This window comes from Brassica napus, chromosome C4 (assembly GCF_020379485.1).
Source record: "Brassica napus cultivar Da-Ae chromosome C4, Da-Ae, whole genome shotgun sequence".
Classification (NCBI taxonomy): Eukaryota; Viridiplantae; Streptophyta; class Magnoliopsida; order Brassicales; family Brassicaceae; genus Brassica; species Brassica napus.
In genome coordinates this window covers 18,760,734-18,787,180 of record NC_063447.1, presented here as the reverse complement: position 1 = coordinate 18,787,180, position 26,447 = coordinate 18,760,734, and the positions used below count along the sequence as shown (strand labels likewise).

The following is a 26,447-nucleotide window of genomic DNA, read 5'->3' as shown; positions in this document are numbered from 1 at the left end:
GTCAAACAAGTTAGTTAAGATTTCTAATAAAATTAAAAAGACGACCATCAATAAATTAGTATGAAGGATAACATAAAGAATGATAGAAAAAATAATCAATATGAATTTATCATCAACAAACTAAAAACATAAAAATTTACAAACTTATAACATTTAAAAAAAATACCAAGATTATAATGAGTACGATATCTAAGACGTTCGTTATCTTATCGCCATCATTTAGCAACTAGAAATATATTTTTTTATCAAATTATATAATAGTTTTTAAAGGATCTTAAAAATATTCATGGAAACTCCGAAACAAACATATAGATTATCTATCGTACCAAAATATATTTTTCATATTAAAAAGTAAATTATGATATATTGTAATGCATTATACAATCATACAAGTTTCACTACTATACAACTAAATAATTAGATCAAGTAATAGATAAATATTATGCTTTAGGTTCTCTATATTATTAATTCAATAAATAAAATGTTACTTGATTTTTTTAATTCATTATATTTACTTTACATTTATATTATCTTACAAAGATTATTTAATATTAATTAAAGTTCATCAAAATATTTGTTGCGATTAAATTTTAAATCTAAATATTATACTATTACATATATATATATACATAACAATCACACATTAATTATAAAGTTTCCTGAATATAAAGCAAAATTAGATATTATGTAGATAGTTTAATCGCTCATGTTATTCAAATAAAATATATATATTTTTTGATAAAAATATTATAATGTTATAATGTATTAATAGTTTACATACATTGAGTAATCTACATACTATTTTTAAATATAATTTAATATTTTCAAAAACTATAAATATGTTTATAAACATAATTATTTCATCTATAAATACAAATAACTAAATATCTAATAACATGTTATAATTATAAATAAACATAAATATTTAAATCAACAAATCCTATTTCAAATAATAAAATTATATAAATCAATTAAATTGTTTGCTTAAAAGTTATTATAAAACTAAACTAAATTATTAATACATATTCACGCGTAAAAATCTAGTTATATAAAAATTCAAAGAAGAACACGGTTGGAACATTTTAGAATAGACCCTTTAGTTATTCAACGGAGGAAATACATAGGTTTGGGTGGATGCACTGTTGGCCCTTATCCTTGAGCCCGGCCCTGTATGCATGCATTATACCCAAGTTCGATGATTCATTACTCGGACATGAGGACCATGCGTAGGCATACATATATGTATAATAAATTCAAAATTCATGCATGAACTATGAAGTATTAGCGAATACATACATCAACGTTTCTGACTGGTTCCTGTTAGACCATCTCCCATTATTTGCTCTAATTTTTATTCTAAAATAGAATAACTCTATAATAGAGTTTGAGTTTGCTCCAATGATACTCTATTTTAGAGTAGAAAATAGAATGATGAACAAAAAAAATAAGTTACTCTATATTTAGAATAAACCGATTTTTCACTCTATTATAGAACAATAAATAGAGTACCATTAGATCATTTTTACTTTAAACTCTATTTTAGAGTGAAAAATATAGTGGGGTTAGACCATCTCCAATGGTACACAAAAATTTACTCTATTCACACTAAAATAGAGTAATTCTATTATAAAGTTGAATTTGCTTCAATGGTTCACTCTATAATAGAGTTACTCTATAATAGAATGAAATATAGAGTAATGTTACTTTTTCACTCTATATTTGGAGTAAAAAGTAACATTACTCTATATTTCACTCTATTATAGAGTAACTCCATTATAGAGTGAACCATTGGAACAAATTCAATTTTATAATGGAGTTTTTCTATTTTAGTGTGAAATATATAAAAAAAATTGTATTCTATTGGAGATGCCCTTAGAGATGCCCGTTATGGATAATGAGGTGTCATATATGAATTTTAAACTTTCTATACGTACATGTATGCCTGCGCACATTCTTTATGTTTGGATATGAATCGTTGCACTTGGGCATAGCGCAGGCACGGGTATACATTTTTTTTGCAAAGAATTAAGGCATAACTAAGAAAGAAGAGGAAAACATTTTATTTTTCATATAATTATATATTTTCTCTTATTTTTTCTTGGCGCATGTCTCTATAATATTATTTGAGAAATCAGTTATTTATGTGTCGCTCTCACATTAATTCTAACGATAATTGATTTCACTAATGCCATTAATTATTACATTTAAAATACTATTATTTATTTTTTATTTAGTTACATTTTTAAAATTTTCCAAAAAAACATATACATATAATAAAAATGATTTTTTATAAAGTTTAAAAAAACACAAATTAAAAAAAGAAAATATATGTATATATAATATGATTTTATAAAAAAAGAAAGTTCACAAATTTTTCTCAGATGATTACATAAAATAATTAAGTAACATAAACTCATATATGTTTAATTAAATAAAAATAGTTTATAATTTGTACGATTGAAATGTTTTATTTATTTTTATATATTTAGTTGACTATAATATCTTTCAATTACAGCAAAAAAATATCGATAAATTATATTTTACTTATATAATATTATTTTAAAATAAAATCACAATTTTGTTTACTTCTTAATTTAAGAGATATAAAAAACTAAAAATAAAATTTTAAAATAAGCATCGTTTGAATAAATAGTTACAAAATAGTTTAATGAGGTAGTATAGTATATTTTATCATTATTAAAGTTATTTGTTTTCTTTATATTAAATTTGCTTTTAAATTTTATGTTTTTACGTTTGTGAAATTTAAGAAACCATAATCAAAATACCAAAGGCATAAAATTATTTAGAATTAATAAAATATTTTAACTATTGTAAATATTGATATGTGTTCACGAGCTTTCAAAAATGTATCAGCTACTTATGCATGTAACTTCTTATTGATCATCGCTTTATTTTCTAATATTTTTTAAAGAACATCAACATATAATTTGATAATTTGATAAATATTATGAAAATACATGCACATTTAAACGATAAATAAAATTGAGTTGATTTGACTTAATTGTAATAAAAATAATTATACTTCATTTTGAATTTGAAAAAATATATGTAACTTAATATACTCACAACATGAGTGACTCGACTAATCCAACTTATATATAAAATCATAGATTTAACTACGATAAGAATATATAATTTTATAGGAATAATAATTTATTTTATTAATATAAATCATAGGACAACTTAAAACATATTAAAAATGAAAATGAAATATTAACCAACTGTTACAATTTAGTTCTTTTGTAAAATTTATATACATGCATGAGACTTCAGAATATTATCGTTATATTAATTTATTCAGTTTTTTTTTTCAATTCAATTCTTTAGATGAATTTTTATTCCCATATCTTTTCCATTCAGTTTGTTCAACAATGGGTTACCAATTGAAGCTTAAATAACCGTAAATATCTAAATATGTAAATATTATTTTATGTTTGGACTTTTGTAGCTCACAATTTTTATATAATCAATTTTGGTTTGGTTCTCAATTCTCTAATATTTCATCCGTTCCAAAATAGATGATGTTTTGGAGAGTTTTTGATGTTTCAAAATAGATTGATATTTTGATATGTTTCTATTAATCTTAGTTTTATTGAAAATTGTGTGAACAATGTTGTTTTATATTTATTTTTAAGAATTGACTGAATTAATTTTAGTTTATATTTTTAATGTTATCTTTTTTAGAAAAGAGTATATAACTTAATTTTTGTGTATACATCCAACACATCATCTATTTTGGATTTGTCCATTAAACCGATAACCGCGCAAATAAAGAAAGTTAGTCTTCGTAATTGTTGTCCCGTATTAAACTTTTTCTCATATTAAAGTACCTCAATACGAAAATGTAGCAAATAAATTAAATTCACAAATATCTTTATCTCTATACAAATCCAAAAGTAAAAAAAGGCGCGCGATCGTACAAAAAAGAAGATAAGAATTACGAAAAAACAATATTCCTAAATCTTTATCTTTATTGAAATCATCGTTTACCGATGCAAAGATGGCGCAAGTTTGTCATGATGGACTAGCATTTAAAAAGGTAATTATGAATACTGTCAGATATAATATCAATAACTATCACATTAGCTAGAGGACAGAAATCTTATCCTTGAATAATTTGGTTTATCTGAAAAGTTAGGAATGATAAGTTGTTTAAAGGCATAAACAGAGATCCATTGGAACTAGTCAGATATGCAGAAAGTGAGTGCCAAACTTGGTACAATGCAAGAGACTCGGTTCCGGTTCTGCCAAATGTACAGACTATTGAAGAACCACAAGTTTTAAGCTTGGGTAATATCTGCACGGTGGATGGTTCATGGACTTTCACAAATCAATTTAGTGGAATATGATGGGTCTGGAAGGATGCAATGGGGAAGATACAACTCATGGGGTCAAGGAACTTACGGAGGAGGGAGATATCGTTACACTCGGAACTGGAAGCTTTAAAGTGGACAATGGAGAGCATGATACAACACTCGACTTGTCAAGAGTTTGGGACGGACTGCAAAGATCTGATAGCAATGATGGAACAGCCACAAGATTGGCCCAACTTCTCAACTGAGCTGGAAAACATTCAAACTCTTCGGTTGTGTTTTTCAGACTTCAAGATTACCTATATTCCGAGGACGCAGAATGAGATTGCCAATGCGCTTGCTAGAAATGCACGTTCTTTTCATAGATCATTATGTTTTATTGGTTGTTCTATTCCGGTCTGTTTTCCCAGACTACCTCAAGTTTGAGTAATAGAAAAACCGTTTGCTGTAAAAAAAAAAAAAAAAAAAAAAAAAAAAAAAAAAACTATCACATTAGCTAAGATGATTTTTACTACTCGTATTAATTATATTTAGAATTTTAACTAAACGAAAAATAGTAATCAATTGTCAGACGTTTCACCTTCGGCCAACTAGAGTCATATCCTGATAAATTTGTGACTCAAAAAGAATATTGTAAAAATTGAATAAGCTGAGCTGGTCTGCATTTATTCCGAATCACGAATAGAGCAAAAACCGTACCAAAGACGCCTCTTTTTTTTGGGCATGGAATAGGTATCAAATTTGGTAAGAGTAGAGCCATGTAGGGACCGAATAGCAATTACAGGAGTAGTTATGAAAAAGTAATCGTGGTTTTGTTACAGAGTAGGACCCACAAATAAAGTAGAGGAAATTACGACGAACGCGGAGCCAGAGAGCATAATCGTCATTTCCGGATGGTTAATTAGTTATTTTTGCGAAATTGTAAAAATTCGTCAACCGTCTCTTCGCTCCTTTAAAATAAAGTCTCCTCTCTCTCTCTCTCTCTCTCTGTACACTACTGTCCTTTGTTTCTTTTTCCGTTTTCGAATTTTGTTTTCTTCCTTCGTAAGCTTCCCTTCGAAAAATGTCTTCTCGTGGTGGATACGGCGGTGCTGGTCGCGGCGGTGGTGGAGGACGTCGATCTGACCAGTCCTCTGGTCCCGCTGCGTGGCCGGCACTGCAAAGCTCCGGCGTTCGCGGCGGGAGAGGTCGCGGTAACGCCGGACGGGGAAACGCCGCTCCCGTCGCTTCGAGCTCTTCGTCTCCTCCGTCGGATGCTGTTTCCGGCGTCATCGGAGCCGGTGACGTCGCTTCGTCGTCGTCCGTACGTGAGAAACCCAAGGCCTCTGGGTCTTCGGATTCTGGTTCGTCTCTCGGTCAGGAGTTAGCGGAGAAAGTCCAGATCACGACGGCTCCTCCGTCGTCGTCGAAGGCGGTGACGTTTCCGGTCCGGCCAGGGTTTGGTAAATTGGGGAAGAAAGTGACGATTCGCGCGAATCACTTCCTCGTTCAAGTTGCGGATAGGGATCTGTATCACTACGATGTAAGTCTCCGTTTCTAATTTCCTTGTGTGTTTATTATAATGAGTTTGTTACATTTAAAACAAAAAAAGTTTGTTACAGATTTGCTTTCTGTATTTGCGTTACGGTTAGGGTTGTTTGTTGCGTCGTGGATGGGACTTTATGTGGTTGATTATTTGTTTGATCTGTTTTGCTTACAGGTTTCAATCACTCCGGAGGTTATTTCGAAGAAGGTGAACAGGGACGTGATGACAACGTTGGTGAAGACATACGGAGAATCACACATGGCGAAGAAGATTCCTGCGTATGATGGAAGGAAGAGTCTCTACACTGCTGGGCCTCTGCCTTTTGAGTCTAAAGAGTTTGTTGTGGATCTGAATGGCCAAAAACCCACTGCTTCATCCAAGTAAATGCTTTTTGATGGTCTCTTTTTTTTTTTGTATTTTTACGGTAGGGAAACTGCACGTTGTTTTACTGTGTTTGACATTGCGGATCTTTTCTTTTGGCAGGAGGGACAGGAAGTTCAAAGTTGCTATAAAGCTGGCCTCAAGGCCTGATCTTCATCAGTTGCAGGAGTTTCTCCGTCGGAAACAGAGAGATGCTCCATACGAGACCATCCAAGTTTTGGATGTTGTATTCAGGGATCTGCCATCCCAAAAGTACGTTAAGAGTTTAAACATTTACTCTATTGGACTAAATATTGACTGTATTGCATTCTCTTCAGGTATGTTTCCGTTGGGAGGTCTTTCTTCGACCCGAGTTTGGGAAGGAGGGGTGAGCTTGCTGATGGTGTTGAGTACTGGAGCGGGTATTTCCAAAGTCTCAGACTCACTCAGATGGGACTGTCTCTTAACATTGGTAAGAACTTATCAGAATTTTTTTTTCCTGAGTTGTTGCGGTTGGTTTTGTTGACTGAGATTTGAATTGTTCATGTGTTCATTTCTTATGGTGCAGATGTGTCTGCTAGATCTTTCTATGAACCTATCCTTGTCACTGAATTCATCGGCAAGTACCTGAATCTGAGGGATTTTAGCAGGCCACTGAGGGACTCGGATCGTGTCAAGGTATCTTATCTGATGTTTATTCAACCAGTTCAGTAGTTATCTTATAGAAGATAGTGAAGTTGTTCATACGGTTTTTATCTTGTGGTGGCTAGGTGAAGAAAGCATTGAAGAGCTTAAAAGTTGAATTGGCCCAGTTTGACTTCGCAAGAAGTACCAAGGTCAGTGGGATTTCCAGCTGTCCCATCAGCGAGCTAAGGTATGGTTGCTTGTTTCCAAAAAAGCCTAAATATAATGCGGACTTTGTTTCTTATCTTTGATTTCCTAGTTGCTGATATTACTTGGTTCTTCATTTCAGGTTCACGTTAGAGGACAACACCCAAAAAACTGTTGTGCAGTACTTTGCTGAGAAGTTTAATTACAGGGTGAAATACCCGGCTCTACCTGCTATCCAATCAGGGAGTGACTCAAGGCCTGCATACTTCCCAATGGAAGTATGATTCAGTTCACAATTTCGTTTTTTTTCTTTTCTTTCATCATTTTTCTGAATTCGGGTTTCTACCATTAAAGATCTGCTTACTTTGTTTTTTTTTTTTTTGCAGTTTTGCCGGATAGCTGAAGGCCAGAGATACACCAAAAAGCTCAATGAGAGGCAGGTGACTGCGTTGCTGAGAGCTACCTGCCAAAGGCCTGAAATTAGAGAGAATTCGATCAAAGGGGTATACTTAGTCCTCTTTGAATCACATTTACAACTGATGTCTTATATTTTTGCGTTTCTCTTTTAATAGACATCACGTTTATTGTTTATTGTTAGATGGTCAAGAATAATAAGTATAACGAGATTGATCTTGTGAGGAAGGAGTTTGGAATGTCAGTGACCGATCAGCTAGCCACAGTTGAGGCTCGTGTCCTACCTCCACCTCTGGTGATTTTCTCGACTCCATTTTTCTATTGTTGTTTCTTATTGTTATACAAATTCTCTTTTCATGATGGTGACTGCGAGGTTCTGGTTCTGTCTATAGTTGAAATACCATGAAAGTGGCAGAGAAAAAATGGTAAATCCAAGGCTAGGGCAGTGGAACATGATTGACAAGGTAAACTCTTAACTGACTATAACAATTTTCGTCTTTTTACTCTCAGTAGGTGCTTGAAAGCTAATTTTGGGAAAATAAGTTAGTGATAGAGATTTCTGCCTACTTCTATTGAATTTACATGTAATATCAAAATTTTCAGCCTTTTACATCGTTTTGATTGCTGTATATCTTGTGTTTTAGAAAATGATTAATGGAGCAAAAGTTGCATCTTGGACGTGCGTGAGCTTCTCTACTCGGATTGACCGGAATTTACCACAGGAGTTTTGCAAGCAATTGATTGACATGTGCGTCAGCAAAGGAATGGTATAACTTATTTGTTACACTACCCCTTCATTCTAGAATGGTCGCTGACTGTTTTTATATATACTTCCAGCAATTCAACCCACAACCTGCTATTCCGTTCATCTCTTGCCAGCCTCAAAGAATTGAGGAAGCACTTTGTGATATCCACAAAAGGGCACCTGGTCTTCAGATGTTGATTGTAATCTTGCCTGATGTCACTGGGTCTTACGGTAAATCACTAAATCCTGATTGTAATATTGTTGCTTAGTTGGTATTACGTGATGTAACTGATGAGACAACGATTTGGCTGCTTCCACTTTTTTTTGTATGTATGCAGGAAAGATCAAAAGGATATGTGAAACAGAGCTAGGGATAGTATCCCAGTGTTGTCAACCAAACCAAGTTCGTAAACTCAACAAGCAGTACATGGAAAATGTGGCATTGAAGATTAATGTCAAGGTTTTGTGATCAATTTTTCATGTTGTTTTATCGTTCCATTTGTTTATATTTATGATTCGGTAAATTTAAGGGTTATTTGTATTACAGACTGGGGGACGGAACACAGTTCTTGATGATGCCATTAGAAGAAGAATTCCTCTGATTAGTGATCGTCCAACCATAATCTTTGGTGCTGACGTGACTCACCCTCAACCTGGAGAGGACTCGAGTCCTTCTATTGCTGCGGTATTATATCTGCGCTGCTTTTACTTTTTTTTTTTCTCACTATTTTTTTTCTAATTCAGCTTATGAGTTAGTCTTTGTAATTTTGTAACCAAAGGTTGTGGCATCCATGGATTGGCCTGAGATAACCAAGTATCGTGGGCTGGTTTCTGCCCAAACTCATAGGGAAGAAATCATCGAGGACTTGTATAAGCTGGTGCAGGATCCTCAGCGAGGGCCAGTCCACTCGGGTATGATAAGGTAAGAACAGAAGCTCTACTCTTTTTTCTTCTTGTTTGCTTTGATTTTGAAGATTCACTAAAACAAGGGCATTGTGTTTCTAAATGCAGGGAACATCTCATCGCATTCAGGAGGGCTACAGGTCAAAAACCTCAGAGGATCATATTCTATCGGTAAGTCAATATTGATAGCGCTTGAAAGTATAATCTGTTTTGCTAATCGTTTTATTTTTTTATGCACAGCGATGGTGTGAGTGAAGGACAGTTTAGCCAAGTGCTGTTGCATGAGATGATTGCTATACGTAAGGCATGTGCCTCTCTCGAAGAGCGTTATCTTCCGCCTGTTACCTTTGTCGTCGTCCAGAAAAGACACCACACACGTTTGTTTCCTGCTCAACACGGGAACCGTGAGACGACTGATAAGAGTGGGAATATTCAGCCAGGTTTCTCGCCATAATCTGCTCTTTAATTCGTTTGGATTATGTCAACATATACAAATTTGAAACATTTTTTTTATGCATCTTCTTCTTATAGGTACCGTCGTCGATACCAAAATCTGTCATCCCACGGAGTTCGACTTCTATTTGAACAGTCACGCTGGCATTCAGGTAATCAAGAACTTCCCCTAGTATAGTTAAACATCTTAGCCAGTCTCATCATCAGGAACTATAAGTTGCTTTTGTTTGGTTATAGGGAACAAGCAGGCCTGCACATTACCACGTGCTTGTGGACGAGAACGGTTTCACAGCTGATGCGTTACAAATGCTCACCAACAACCTCTGCTACACGTAAGGAACAACAAGTTAGATGTCACTTTTGACATGTTTATAGTAGAGAATTTGTCTGAAGATTGGTCTTAAACCGCAGGTTTGCGAGATGCACGAGATCTGTCTCAATTGTGCCACCGGCTTACTATGCACATTTGGCTGCATTCAGGGCTCGTTACTACATGGAAAGTGAGAACTCTGATGGAGGTTCAAGCAGGAGCAGGAACACAACCGCAAGCACGAGTGCTGTTGTCTCGCTTCTTCCAGCAACCAAGGATAACGTCAAGGACGTTATGTTCTACTGCTGATCAAACACTTCCTTGGCTACTAGCCAACCGAAAGGAATGATAAATAATGAACTCTCTCTCTACCTTTCGGTTTTGGTTTTTTTTCATAACTTATCTTTTGGGGTTTAGCTGTGAATATTTTGAATGATGCGGCTAATATTTTCTATCGGGGCTTTTATGCGTTTTGGTTTTCGATGATGATCTGACTTCAGGTTTGTCGTTGTGGAAAAGGTTTTTCCTTTCTTACTCAGAAATTGAACGTGTTCCTTTCTGTGTTAATAACTATTGCTACTCGGGGTTGCCTGTTAATCAGAAATTTCAGTTTATAAATCGGTGAATCATCTTATGCATTGTTTTCTTCCCGTTGTCCTCTAAAGCTCTTTACTTTGTTGGTAATCTGATTCTGAGTAAAAGCAAGCTCTGTTTACCAAATTTCTGATTCTGAGTAAAAGCAAGCTCTGTTTACCAAATTTTACTTTGTTGGATTGGCTCCTTTGGTCTTTGATTATTCTGTTTATGTAAGAACGTAGAGAGTGTAAGTATGAGCTCAACACATGTGTAAACTTTTACAAAGCGAGTCGCAGCATGCCTAATTCTATTAAACAATCCTCAAATCTTATATTCATATAAAATGACCTCAAAAGTTTATCTTGTAATAACTGTTAGAAAATAATATATTTGTGATCGTCCATTAAAGGATAATATTGATCTTTATAATTTTGTCATCTCTTGTTAAGTTGGTAAGAAATGACCGACCTTCTCCTTCACTTCATGTCACTTGTAATAATTATTAGAAATGTGAAGAAAGTCACTTTGCTCCCGTTCTATTTTCCTCTCCAACGAAAGAATACAATAATATAATATATATAAACATTTCTCTACATATAAATTTCATCGGAAAATAATTCACACGTAGCACGAAGCTCTGACCAACTGAGGTTTATCAATCACAAAGTTCTTAAAACAGTCGAAGTAATGTTTAAATTTATGTATTTCAATATACTTAATTTATTTAAATTTTATTATTGTTCCGGAGTGAGAGGCTAGGCATTCTCGGTTTATTTTCGGGATGATAGGCGTTGCCTTCTCCGACTGATCGTTATGGTAGGTTATGTCTTCACAGAGAAACACATGGTAGGCGTTGTCTCCGTGAATAAAAAAAATAAAGGTTAAAAAATGGCAGACTAAGTCTCCTCGGACCTTGAAATAAGTAAAAGTCAAAATGGTTGACCATGTCTCCTTGGACTTTAAAAAATAATCAATATTGTAGTCTAAAACTCCTCGGATCATGTGGTAGGCTAAGCCTCCAATTTTATTTATGCTCTTTAAATTTCTGCAGTTTAAATTTATGCCTTTAGTTTCTGCATTTAAATTATGCATTTTAATTTCCGCCTTTTTGTATTATTATTCTATGAATTCGGTTATCTTATCAAATTTGACAAAGCTCAAAATAAATGCCCTTGATATTATGATAAATAGTTATATGACCTGGACAGTGGGTGCAAAGATGCACCTGAGAGAAAATGAGCTTTGAGAAATCATCGATAAGTTGAAACTATATCGGATGAGAAAAAGATAAAGCCATGATATTTTATACCACTTTAATGATGGTTTATAAGATGAGGTGTATCATGAGAAAGATCTAGAAGATCTTTGAATAATCAAATATTTGAAAGAAAGGATTCACCAAATTGTTGGAGTTGATGTAAATCCTCCGTGAGAATTGAAAAGAAAAGAAACTCATGATACTAAACCATCAAGTCGGTCCTTCTTGAAAAAGACCTGGGTGTGGATGCGGTTGAAACCGTTATCGTGGTCGTGGAAGAGGACGAGGAAGAAGATTCCGTCCCTATGAGAATAATAGAAACTTCCACGAAAAATGAAAGTGGTCGGGTGATAAAAGGCAAACAGAAAATATTTGCTATACATACGGCCAGAAAAAAAATTGGGAACGTAGTTTTCGTACGCCAAATATTTAGCCGATCTATATCGAGATTCAAAAAGAAAAAGAGAAAGGAAGTGAAATAAACTTCATCTCTTATGAGTCCGGACCATCTTTTCATGGCTTGAATACTCATCTTGATGATTCAGATTTTCTGATATACTTGGCAGATATTGGGTTATCGTACATGACTACTAAATGTAACAAATATTTCTCCTATCTCTCAAAATAAATAAGTATAGTATCTAGTAATATAAAAATTACTATTGGCTCTAAAGAAACTTATGATGAAAAGACATGCATAAGAAAAAGAAGGCAAAATTATGAGTTGTAAACCTGAAGTTTACTGATATATAGCCATCTCCAATAATGTTATCGACATTATTGTGAAATGTTGAAAAACCAGAAGTTTTTCACATATAGCATGTCAAGAAAATAAAGGAAACCATCATGGGTGTTGAATCATCAAACAAGTTCACTATATGTGATTTCTTTAAGCAGATCCCAAATTAGGATCTCACTCTAAAGGATTTGAAACATATTTCATCCCAAAGGAGAAAATTGGATATGTTATTGGTTCTAGAGTGGGATTCAGTACGAGATTTTAGACATGGAGAGTCATCATCTTGAAGGGGAGAATTAAAGAATCCTAGTGAGTGGAACATTGAAAAATTATGTTCACACTTGAAAAAGAAATTATGTTCACACATTGATAAAGTAAATTCAAGTAAGATGATCCCAATGTGTCATCTCACCATCCGTCTGAGTATGCTCGGCATGCCATCTCATCTTTCCAGCAGTCTGCTCTGATTGATACAATCTTTTCATTCTGTCTGTAATTGGTAGGTACCACATCCTTTGGTACGGTACCTTAATACGTCCCCGTCCTTGCGGCTTGAATCGTGGCTTCTTGCAGAATCGACATTCTTCTAGCTTCTCATCATCTCCCCAATAGATCATGCAGTTGTCGATGCAAACATCTATCATCTCCGAAGGCAACCCAAGACTATAAACCAGTTTCTGAATCTCATAATAAGAATCAGCAGACACATTGTCTTCCGGCAAATACTCTTTAAACAAGTCCGCCCATTCGTTCATGCAACTTTCAGGTAGATTGTGATCAGTTTTAATATTCATCATTCTAGCAGCTAACGACAATTTAGAGAGACCTTCTCTACAACCACTGTAAAGTGGTTGATTCGCCGCGTTTAACATTTCGTAAAACTTTTTTGCATCTATATTAGGTTCTTCATCTTCATCATGAGCTACGAATGCATCAGCTACCATATCATGAACCCTATCATAATCTACCATCTCCTCCTGATGGTAACTATGTTCATTATGCAAATGATGATCAACCGGTTCTTTTTCCTGAAAATTGCTATTACTACTACTAGCTTCGTTCTGATCATAATTAAAACCTTCTCCATGTTGAAACCAGATATAGTAATTTGGCGTGAAACCTCTATTTATTAAATGCTTCCAAACATTTTCACGGTTTGCCAGTTTCGAATTGTTGCATTTCCGACAAGGACAAAACATCTTACCACTTTCTTGGGCGAGCGGTGTTGAATCTGCTTGATGCATAAATGTTTCCAGACCCGCAAGGTATTCTTTCGTCACTCTCCTGTTAGCATCTCTATGCATATACATCCACTTCCGCAACTCGTAAATAGTCCCGGAGCCAGCCATTTTTTTTTTCTTTCACGTTTTTTGTTGTTGGTGTGTTTAAAATGATGTTCAAACATCCATATTTATAGGAAATTTCGAATCTGGTAGTTGCAAGTTTCCTATGAATTTACGACGAAAATTAATTAGGTGGCAAAAAAAAAACGTGTAACACCTACAAAGTTGGTGGATTCAAAAATTTCCTCGCTAAATACACGTAAACTATTTCCTCGTAAATAATACGCAAATTTTACGTCGTATTTACGAGGAAATAGTTTTTCCTCGTAAAATACTCGTAAAATTACATCCACTTTACGACGAAACACTTTTGTCGTTACGTTACGAGGAAATAACGATGACTTTAGTTTTTCACTTAAATTCCTCGTAAACTCGACGTAAATTTACGAGGATTGTTTTTCCTCGTTAAATTTCGTCGTTAAGCATGTGTTTTCTTGTAGTGTATGGAAAAATTTAGATGAATAAAACCTCGTAGCAAATAAAAATCTTATATATTAAAACAGAAGTCACAACTTTAATTCATGTGTGATTTTTTTTTAAAATGGATCTAATGGACATATTCCTAGAAATTCATGTTACATTTAATCTCGAATCTTATCATTTAAATTTTGGGTCTACCAGAAATTTTTATTGGACTATCAATAATTGGATTTAAGCAATAGATGATCCATTGAATTTATAGATAGTATAAATTAAATAGATTTAACTTAATGTTGCAGTACTATACCTTAATAAGTTAAATATTTAAATATTTGTCGATGTTAACTTTTAAAATTATAAAGATTTTTTTTTTTAAATAACAAAAATCAGATTATCTAACAATGATTAATCTTTACTATCTTAAACCAATGAAAACAAATTTTAAACTATATAGTTTATTTTAAAAATTAAACAAAAACTAAATGTTTAATTATTTATTCGATAATATAAATCTATGAAGTGAAAAGTTTAATTTTTTTTAAAAAATTTAAATTTGTGAAATGTTACAATATCTTTGAATATGACAATAAAACAATATTTTACTAATCTTTATATATATAGTTACTATTTTAATAATGAAATAATAATCCGAAAATATATATATATATATATATAAGAAGATACAAATATATGTGAAAGTTTGAAACAATCTATTCAATGAAAAAATATACCGTAAACTTATTATGTTTTAAAAATTCATAGACACGTACATATTATAATATATACAAATTTATAATTGAAAACAAAATGTTTATATAAAAATAAATGAAAATAAAATCCGCGCGGTTGTGCGGATCGAGATCTAGTTGATGTTAAAGTTGGTTGCAAACTTATTTAACAACTTGGAAATGCATGTTGGAAACCTTAAATCTAATGGAAGTTAGTATCCATATGTATGAAAAAGGGTAAATACTTTAAGAATACTCTTAAGGGTAAATAATTTGAGTTCGGGTATGTTGCTTATCACATTTCTTATCTTTTTTTTTTATCAACTCACATTTCTTATCTAAAGTGTAATTTTTGTCATTCATGCTTCCTACAAATGTTCTATAACCTAACGTTTTACTTCATGAATTTAAATAATATCTACTCTATTAAAATAGAGTCCTAAATTTATCTACCATTGAAGTTGTCATTTAAGTTTTAGTCTGTTTCAAGTTTGCTAGTGTGTTACATAATTTATGGACCATATCCTGTTAGTTAAAATTATTTATACAGTAAAATTAAAACCAGATAACTTAAATTAAACCAACAATCTACTATATTATAACAAACCAAATGAATTATGTTCTATTGAATTATGTTCTATCTACTCTATTAAACTATACCGATTGTATATTGTATATACAATTATATTAGCAATTCAATAACTCTCACTTGGACCTCTTTTACTATAGATTAAACTTTGCTCTAAGTTGATTTATAACTTTCTCTTATCAACATCATATAATCAGACACCAAACATGTATATGTTTGGTTCCTCTTTGCTTCTATAATAGATTAGATATGAATATATGATAACTCCTTTTACACCTCATTTTGTATATATGTTACTTGGCTCTAAGTTGATTGATTATGTATTAGACTTAGAGATACATGCCATTATGAACACAATATGTTATTATATAAACTTCAATAATATAATTTCAAAAGTGCCAAAATATGATATCTATTTATAATTTTTTTTTTAAAAAAAAATAGAGTAGAAGTTAGGAATTATATGTATTATTTATTTAAATAATATTTGTAACTACTAATTTCGAAAATATAATCCTTATCTACAAGAATCTTAACAAGATATTATTCATACTAACTTGACTTGCACACCAAATCATCGATAACAACTTCATATAATTTATTTATTACGAGATTCTCCCATATTTGAAAGTTTATATTTTAAAATAAATTAAACAATCACATTAATCATATAATAAAAAATTAAATTTTTTCTTATATGTTATATTTTGATTTTTTTAAAACGTCTATAAATTACTAAATCTCGGTCGATACAACAGAGATTTATTTTAAAGCTATTGAAATAACCTAGCAAGAATATGGATTGCACAACAAATTTTCTTTCGTAACCCTTACCCCCTTTCTCTTCGTCACAATACCGACAATAAATAATTTTGGAAGTGTCGATTAAAAATCTGAAATGGTAAGGTTTTCTTTAGTACAGTCCATTGTTTTTCTTAACTAAAGGGACCACGTACATAGAAGAATGTATTTTGGCCTAAAAATGATTGCATACCCAAAATCAATACGAATCATCATCAATACTCAAAATACCAAAATTACTTAAACTATCTATTTATTTCTTATCCAAATATTAAAGGTAAACCAAATTTTATTTTAAGTTTAAGTATTTTGGCATACATTATTCAAATTTATATGTTATATATTATTTTTATTTTTAGATTTTGAGAAATTTAAAGTATATATAAATTTTATTTTGTTTTTAAAATTAAATGAGTTATCTGAATCCAAACTCAAACCAAACCCACAAAGATTCGAATTAAATCGAACTCGCAAAGATCGGAACAAACTGAACCGAGCCAAATCGAACCGAACCAAATGGTACTCGAGTGCCCACTCCTAAGATTCAAATGTAAAAAAAAGTTATTGATAGCAAAATATACTATTTATAATATATAAATACAACGTATTTAAAAAAAATCACTCCGCGTAGGGCGCAGGTTATCATCTATCTACTCTATTAAAATAGAGTCTTAAATTTATCTACCATTGAAGTTGTCATTTAAGTTTTGGACTGTTTCAAGTTTGTTAGTGTGTTACATAATTTATGGACCATATCCTGTTAGTTACAATTAATTATACAATAAAATTAAAACCAGATAACTTAAATTAAATCAACAATCTACTATATTATAACAAACCAAATGAATTATGTTCTATTGAATTATGTTCTATTACTCTATTAAACTATACCGATTGTATATTGTATATACAATTATATTAGCAATTCAATAACTCTCACTTAGACCTCTTTTACTATAGATTAAACTTTGCTCTAAGTTGATTTATAACTTTCTCTTATCAACATCTTATAATCAGACACCAAACATGTATATGTTTGGTTCCTCTTTGCTTCTATAATAGATTAGATATGAATATATGATAACTCTTTTTACACCTCATTTTGTATATATGTTACTTGGCTCTAAGTTGATTGATTATGTATTAGACTTAGAGATACATGCCATTATGAACACAATATGTTATTATATAAACTTCAATAATATAATTTCAAAAGTGCCAAAATATGATATCTATTTATAAATTTGTTTTTTAAAAAAAAAATAGAGTAGAAGTTAGGAATTATATGTATTATTTATTTAAATAATATTTGTAACTACTAATTTCGAAAATATAATCCTTATCTACAAGAATCTTAACAAGATATTATTCATACTAACTTGACTTGCACACCAAATAATCGATAACAACTTCATATAATTTATTTATTACGAGATTCTCCCATATTTGAAAGTTTATATTTTTAAAATAAATTAAACAATCACATTAATCATATAATAAAAAAATTAATTTTTTTCTTATATGTTATATTTTGAATTTTTTAAAACGTCTATAAATTACTAAATCTCGGTCGATACAACAGAGATTTATTTTAAAGCTATTGAAATCACCTAGCAAGAATATGGATTGCACAACAAATTTTCTTTCGTAACCCTTACCCCCTTTCTCTTCGTCACAATACCGATAATAAATAATTTGGAAGTGTCGATTAAAAATCTGAAATGGTAAGGTTTTCTTTAGTACAGTCCATTGTTTTCCTTAACTAAAGGGACCACGTACATAGAAGAATGTATTTTGGCCTAAAAATGATTGCATACCCAAAATCAATACGAATCATCATCAATACTCAAACTATCTATTTATTTCTTATCCAAATATTAAAGGTAAACCAAATTTTATTTTAAGTTTAAGTATTTTGGCATACATTATTCAAATTTATATGTTATATATTATTTTTATTTTTAGATTTTGAGAAATTTAAAGTATATATAAATTTTATTTTGTTTTTAAAATTAAATGAGTTATCTGAATCCAAACTCAAACCAAACCCGCAAAGATTCGAATTAAATCGAACTCGCAAAGATCGGAACAAACTGAACCGAGCCAAATCGAACCGAACAAAATGGTACCCGAGTGCCCACTCCTAAGATTCAAATGTAAAAAAAGTTATTGATAGCAAAATATACTATTTATAATATATAAATACAACGTATTTAAAAAAAATCACTCCGCGCAGGGCGCGGGTTATCATCTAGTTTACATTATAACAAACAATTAATCCATTTAATTTACCTTTACTTCTGTAAACTTGTAGTGTAACAATTATCCATTTGATATGAACTTTACTATCATTGTGATTTTTTGTATATTTGCAATAATCGGCTAAGGATACACATAAGATTTATCAATACGTACACGAAGCAAATAATTTTAATAATATAACGAAGTAATATGATGTCACTACAAGACAACAGCCGATTTGCAAGGGAAAAATGGGATTGCAATATTGCGTCGGCTTTCTTAGGGGCGAGTAACAGAGAAACTCTCTAAAAAACCCCTCAAAATAAGTTTGTTACATTTGTGAGTCCACTTATCCTTCGAAAAATTTCAAGAGATTTATATATTAGGGTTCCGTTGCAAATCCCTCACAAAATTACAATGACAGTTTTTTCTCGCAAAATTTGCGAAAGAATTGCACTAGAGTTGCGATACCTTTTTCTTCGCTACTTTCATGAAAATCCATTTCTTTAAGTACTTAATTAAGATTATACTACTCTCTACCGTAAACCTACTTGAAATCATTTTACCGTAAAACTTAAGTACATTTCAAATGGGCTTTGAAACCTAGTTTCATGTGGAATAACTTATCCGTGAAAGAAAATAAAACATAGTGTTATTGGTTTATATATTTTGATTGATTTAGAAATCCATATAATATTTATAAATCCAAGTAAAATATACAAATTTTCAAATTCTCTCGGATTAGTACTTACAAATCCAGAAGTTTTCCCTCAGATTTGATTCTTTGTATTTTTAACAAAGAATCCATGCAAATTCATGCAAATCCACTCAAATCCATTATGAAATCAAATCTATTAGTAAATCTGTATGATTGAATAACACTTATTTGAATTAGAATTTATAAATCATTAAACCAATAACACATGATTTCAATACATATTTTAAAATCATAGAAACAATAACACTAAATTTAGTTTGGATTTTCAAATCCATCAAAATACACCAACCAATAACTCCTACTAAGTTACGTTGGTAAATACTTCGTGAAACTAGCTCAAGTATCTTAGACAAGAATGGAAAACATTTTGATAAGCTGGAATGAATATGTAAATATTACATACTTCAATTGTGATCAGTACATACATGATATTCCAAAAGATCAATAAATTTACTAAGAACGAAACAAGAATCAATAACAAAAAAAAGATTTGATTGTATAAGTTAGACAGTTTTCTAATGGATATTACATGTATCTAAAAGAAAAGTTTGGTCTTCGGATACATGTAATCTCCAAAAGTCGAACTCCATCTTTCTCTGATACGTTTAGAACCAAGATTAAATGTATCCAAAGAAACAATCTATATCTTTCTCTCCAATCCAGGTAGTCCTAGTATAAAATCCAATAGAAATATCAATCGAAAATAGGCAAAAGAACTCTGATACTAAATGATGTTGATGAACATACCCAAGAATCTATAAGAAGGTGAATGGATAGATCCCCAGTTAAAAAGAAGTCCAATATTCTTACATCGGAATTTTGAAACTTGGTGGTGGAAACCTTAATTTATAAAATTCTCAGAACATAAACTTTGAAGTATACTTTGAATAATTAGAGAGATATGTTCATCTTTTGTATATATAATTTATATAGTTGTTTATTTGTAATAAATCCTTATCACTGCAATACTGCATCATTTAAATAAATTTTTAAATTTTATATAAACTTCTAAAACTTACTATCAAAAGTTCTTAAATTTGTCATATAATAATCATGATTTTGTTATCTATATCTATGTTAGTTTTTAGTTTATTGCTTTTTAGTTATCTACTTATTTATATATTAAGCTTTCGGTAATATAATTATAATATTTTGTAGTGAAATTTAGTTCTATATTAAAACTAGTTATTGCAAAAGTCCAATTTGGGACAAAATTTGATCTTTTCTGAATTAAATGAATTATCTTATTTAACTAAAAATGTTACATGTATATCATTTTTGTGGAAAGAAGAGATAATTTTTTAAGCATGGCATTAGACTCATATCGTAATGTTTCAATCCAACTGTTTAAAATCAACTTTAACCTAAAATAGTCTCTATCCTTTCTCTCCTCTCCCCAAAAACTACTAGTTTTAAATATATATATATGTATAAATATAAATAAGCAAAAGATGCAGAATATCTGCCACTCCTAAATAAGAAGAAATAAAAAAAATCTTCATTTACCAATAATATTATAAACTTATATCTTTTTCTCTCTTTTAGTCTTAAAATCTGATTTTCCTGCTCTTGTCTCTAAAACAGTTAATCTACCATCTCTCTTTCTCTCTCTCCCTCTCCCTATTTTATTATCTCCTGATCATCTTCCTTAAGGTAATTCAAATGGCACGAGTATATATATGTTCTTCGTTATTACATTGTTCATAGAATGTTGTCTGGATCTTCCCTTTTAATTTTTAACCCATTTTTTATTTGAATAACGTAAACAGGAGAGATAAAATGGAGCCGAAATGGCTGGAAGCTCTCTTAAGAACAAACTACTTCAACATTTGTCCTCGACACTGCGAGACACCGCGAAATGAATGCAACATGTTCTGTCTCTCTTGTCAAAACGCTGCGTTTTGCATCTACTGCCGAACCTCCCTCCACATTGATCATCCCGTCCTTCAGGTTCACCACATTGCATACAGCATACATATATCACTATTCAACCTTCAGCATTGTTTTTTAATCATTGAGCTAACGATGATTCTACAGATAAGAAGATCGTCGTATCATAATGTGGTTAGAGTATCGGAGATAGAGAAGGCATTGGACATAAGAGGAGTACAAAATTATGTCATCAATAGCGCGAGGGTTCTCTTCTTGAACGAGAGACCTCAGCCTAAGAATTCTTCTCATGGCGCCACGTCATCCACCACCAAAACCATTTCATACTTCTGCGAGACTTGTTGCAGAACGCTTCTTGATCCAGCTCGCTTCTGTTCCTTGGGTTGCAAGGTATGTTTACCAACAATTTGCTGTATATTCGCAAATCTTATTTTATAACCGGGTAAATCACGAACCGGAAAACCTATCAATTGTCACATCTATAAAAAACGGGATGCATAGTTATCATTTTTTTGCGTCTCTAGAGGCCAATACAGAATCAAAAAATGTAACTGACACTCTACCAACTAGAATACAACTACTAATGTTTTAAAATTTATTTGTTGAGTCGGGAATGAGATATGATATAACGTTTAATTACTGGTGTGGTAAATTAATTGATTGAGCATATTAGACAACGTATCTTAAGATACATATGTATACGTTACATTTTGAATAAGGTAAATGTATAATGTGATCATAAAAATGTCAGGCTGAAGGAATGAGGAAGAATAAGGAAGAGGAAGAAGAGAGATTGCGTAAAGAAAGACAACAAGAAACGCACAAAGGCACGCATCCTCCAACTCATACTTCTAATTCTAGGCGACGTAAAGGCACTCCTCATAGAGCTCCTTTTGCTTCCTAATTAAATCAAATCTTTTTCGAGAAATTAGAAAAAAATAAACTTTCCTTTGATTTATCTAATACAATTAAATGGTCCACCCAAATTAGCATAATATATGCGTATTGGGTGGGTGTTTATATATTTTTCACCAATTTGTACAAAGTCCAGCTCACTTCTCACAATCATCTCACATGGGAACAACAATTTGTATAAAATAAAATCGTAAATTTACCTTTTTGTCAACATTTTTATTTACCATATTTAGAGGATGAGTAAATTTGATACACTAGTTTATAATCCATCCTTGGTCTTTACTTTAAAGAGGATTATAAAAATGGAGAGTTAAACCTAGTAACTCTTTGCTAAAGGAAGGAATAACACGAAAATCAGGCAAACCAACTAGCTAGACTATTAGATAGGAGAATGTCGGTGAACCGGAGATATTTGTATTATTTATGTCTGGAATAAAATTACTAATGAATGTGGTAGTTTGAAGTTACCTGTCACTATTTCGGTAGCTACTAATTTTACTTTAGGCTAAATTTTGTTAACTTGTATGTTTTATAGAAGAGTCGGTATTTGTGGGGTTTGCGGCTCAATAATTGTTTATTTAAAAAGCTGGTAAGAGGGACATGAATGTGTATATGTTTTGTATAGACCCATGAAATGTCTAGCTGCTTTTGTTTCTGATCATCAAGATCACCGTTATCCTAGAGATCCTAAATGAGTCTTTTTTTTTAATACTTTTTAGTTGTAAAAGTGAATTAAAAGACTGGATTAAAATATCCACAAATTGACGTGCTCCATTGCAAATTTCTTATTTAAAAGTTCTTAGAAAAAAAAAATTTTAATTAAACACCAATTTTATTTTGATTTTTCTTATTAAACTTAAACTTTTTATTAAGTAATACTAGTTTCATTTATACAAGTTTCTAAGACATGTGAATACTAGTACTTACAAAAGCATACAAGTTTCTAAAGGAAACGATCGAAGACAAAGTGTACGAGGATGTAGAAACGAACATAGTGGTAGTGATGCTTGAAACGTCTTGTTAGAAGTAATGCCGCAAAACTACTTAAAAGAACGTACCTGACAATTTTTGGTGCTGCTTCATATGCCTTCAGCAATTCTTGTAACCTTTCCCTTGTAAGCTAACGGGTGGTTCCCAAAGGATTATCGTAAAATCATGAGAACTAGACACTAATCTTTCAAGAGAATCTACTTTCCCTTTTGCTTTGATGTATCTTTCAAGTGTAATCTTACCAAACATATACGGAGAGGATCAGAATCAGGCTAAAAAAGAAGAGGCAAAGCCTGTAGAAAATCATCAGAAGCTTATTATTACGACACGCTGGACTCCATCGCCGGCTCTGTGAGGAGATCGCAGTAGGAGTCGTCGACGAAATCGAAGAAGGGAGAGAGACGGGTTTGCTTCTAAACACCCACAACACAACACGTGTCTCAAGACACGGTCTCTTCCTTCCCCTGATTAAGATATGTTTCCTCTTAATTAACCCAACTAAATCTCGACTCGCGCAACCGCGCGGATTTTTGTTTTCATTTATTTTTGAATAAATATTTTGTTTTCAATTCTAAATTGGTATATATTATAATATATATGTGTCTATCAATTTTTAAAACATAATAAGTTTACTGTATATTTTTTTTCATTGAATAGATTGTTTCAAACTTTCACATGTATTTGTATCTTCTTATATATATATATATATATATATATATATTTTCAGATTATTATTTCATTATTAAAATCGTAACTATATATATAAATATTAGTAAAATATTGTTTTATTGTCATATTCAAAGATATTGTAACATTTCACAAATTTAGAAAGTTTTTAAAAAATTAAATTTTTCGCTTCATAGATTTATATTATCGAGTAAATAATTAAACATTAGTTTTTGTTTAATTTTTAGAATAAACTGTATATTTTAAAATTTGTTTTCATTGGTTTAAGGTAGTAAATATTAATCATTGTTAGATAATATGATTTTTGTTATTTAAAAAAAAATCTTTATAATTTTAAAAGTTAACATCGACAAATATTTAAATATTTAGCATATAGAGGTATAGTATTACAATATTAAATTATATATATTTAATTTATACTATCTATAAATCTAATGGATCATCTATTGTTTAAATCCAATTATTGATAGCCTAACAAAATTTTTTGGTAGGCCCATAATTTAAATGAAAAGATTAGATATTAAATGTAACATAACATTTTAGGAATAGGTCCATTAGGTCTATTTTTTAAAAAAATCACACATGAATCAAGGTTGTGACTTCTGTTTTAATATATAAGATTCTTTTTTTTAATTCAATTAATGCTAAGAAATGTGAGTTGTATACTGCGATAATGATGCTCTAATGTTCTAAGCTGCTATATAATTAAAATAACTAGGGATTTTGCCCGGACTACGCTCGGAATTAGACAAATATCAATATATTCAATATATATAATGTGCATATATTACACCCCTTGAAATAAATCATATATAAATTAAAAATTAATAGAACTGGCAATTTCTCATTTTAACTATCTACAAATACATATGGAAAGATGAAAAAATGTGAAATAAATAAAAAATAGTTAACTCTAAGTTATGATCCAAATATATTTATCTTATATATTGGGTTATCATGAAACAAATTATTAATCATAAACAAAGTTCATTTGGTTGCGACAGAAATGAACCATGTATTACATGTGCCAAATCTGAGAACACAGCACATCACTATTCTAACATAGTAGGTATTCACAGATTTATAATTTTGTTTGAAATCAATGTGCTTTCACTTTGTATTTACAATTGAATTCTAAATTCAAGTATTAGACATTCTTTATGATATTTAGAATCTATAAGAGATGATGACACTCGCAATGATGTTTGATGACTGATGCTCATTTTAGAACAATACTAAAAATGTCACCAAAACATCGTCAACAATTGACGTCAACATTTTTTTAATACTAAATTTGGAGTTTTTACAAACTTTAAAATACTATTATTAATAAGTAATAATTGTAAAACAGATTCTCTAATTTTCTTTTGAAAAAAACAGTTTCTTTATATTCACAATTATTTTAGTTCATTGCCATTAATTATTAATTCGATCATCTTCTCTAAGAGTATGTTTCATAATTTTATGCATAAGTATCTTAATTTATATCGAGTATCACTTGAACGGATCCATGTTCAGGACGTTCCTGCCATCTCAAGAAATGAGATTATTTTGTGAATTACCCATATGTTACACTATTAAATAACAAACAATAATGAGATTCCAGATCTTATTTACTACAAAGATCACATAAAAGAGAAAAAAATCGATAAACTAATCATCGGGGGAGCAAAGAGACAAAAGTAAAGACTATTAAATTACATTGGTTTTGTTCATGTATTTGTATTAAAGAGGCAAAAAAAACGTCCTTTTCCTAAACCAATGTAACCAGATTTGCTCTATAAATATCGTTAAGCACTGACTATGAGAAAGGAGTGAAAGGAAGGACATTTTACTTGAATAATTGTTTCTATATAAATTTTGAATTATTTGTGAAAATTTTCTATTGTCAAATGGCATCTGATATTGCAACTTTTTATTATTCTCAAATCTAACACTACAACAGTTTGAAAAGAAGCCAAACATTCATATTGCTATGTATAATTCTATAGATGAAGAGACCCTCTATCTTGGACAACATCTATGCTCTAACTCAAGTGTTTGCAAAATTCAAAACTAAATAAAATTGTTGGACACAACCAAACCGAAAACAGAGCTCCGTAGCACAAAATATAAAACTACAATTTTAAGATGAAATATTAAAAATATAATAACACATAAACTCTGGAAAATAACAAAACGAAACATAAAAATATATCTACAATTTGCTTCTAAGCAAATATTTTCCTCCCTGATTGCTCAACTAAAATATAATATAATTATCCGAAAAATAGAATTTATTAAAAATTACACCATCATCCATCACGATCAATAAATCACACAAACTTCAAAACATAACCTAATAAATTTATTTAAAATAATACAAAATAAGAAATTAGTTTGCTTATATAAAAGAAAAAAAAAGGTGACAAAGAAACACAGGAATAGATCGTAAGTCCTTGGGTAAGTTGAGAAGGCTTCACACCTGCCATATTAATCATATGTTATATCATTAAAGAACATAGATATCAATAGATTATGACAAAGTGAAGAGGTTAAGGAAGAAACTGATCAGCTATGAACAGCACCCATCAGGCCTCTGTCGTATATCAGTTTAAGTGTGTTAGGCCCGTCTTCAAGAATGACATTCATAACCCAAACATCTTTGTCATTCAGAGCAGTAGCAAAGGAACCCATG

At 31.1% G+C, this 26,447-nt stretch overlaps 2 protein-coding genes across 3 annotated transcripts; both read left to right on the top strand.

Annotated features, from left to right (window-relative positions):
- The first annotated feature begins 5,270 nt into the window (after nucleotides 1-5,270).
- Nucleotides 5,271-10,493, top strand: LOC106396342 (protein argonaute 5). The gene is made up of 20 exons (XM_013836704.3): nucleotides 5,271-5,856; nucleotides 6,034-6,239; nucleotides 6,343-6,492; nucleotides 6,558-6,691; nucleotides 6,788-6,897; nucleotides 6,990-7,093; nucleotides 7,193-7,328; nucleotides 7,437-7,553; nucleotides 7,649-7,759; nucleotides 7,857-7,928; nucleotides 8,109-8,231; nucleotides 8,302-8,440; nucleotides 8,548-8,669; nucleotides 8,757-8,894; nucleotides 8,989-9,131; nucleotides 9,221-9,283; nucleotides 9,353-9,552; nucleotides 9,644-9,717; nucleotides 9,803-9,897; nucleotides 9,977-10,493. Exons 1-20 carry the CDS (start codon nucleotides 5,398-5,400, stop codon nucleotides 10,182-10,184), a joined length of 2,904 nt encoding a protein of 967 aa, XP_013692158.1. The 5' UTR covers nucleotides 5,271-5,397; the 3' UTR covers nucleotides 10,185-10,493.
- An 8,042-nt stretch (nucleotides 10,494-18,535) lies between these two features.
- Nucleotides 18,536-22,295, top strand: BNAC04G16440D (protein RGF1 INDUCIBLE TRANSCRIPTION FACTOR 1). Of its 2 annotated transcripts, XM_013835897.3 has the most exons (4): nucleotides 18,536-20,941; nucleotides 21,058-21,238; nucleotides 21,326-21,568; nucleotides 21,930-22,295. In XM_013835897.3, the coding sequence occupies exons 2-4, from the start codon at nucleotides 21,068-21,070 to the stop codon at nucleotides 22,080-22,082; spliced, it is 567 nt and encodes a 188-aa protein (XP_013691351.1). In that variant the 5' UTR covers nucleotides 18,536-20,941; nucleotides 21,058-21,067; the 3' UTR covers nucleotides 22,083-22,295. The 2 variants fall into 2 exon arrangements, with proteins under 2 accessions (XP_013691351.1, XP_048610495.1); XM_048754538.1 differs by lacking the exon at nucleotides 18,536-20,941 and having other exon boundaries at nucleotides 20,954-21,238.
- The last annotated feature ends 4,152 nt before the right edge of the window (nucleotides 22,296-26,447 follow it).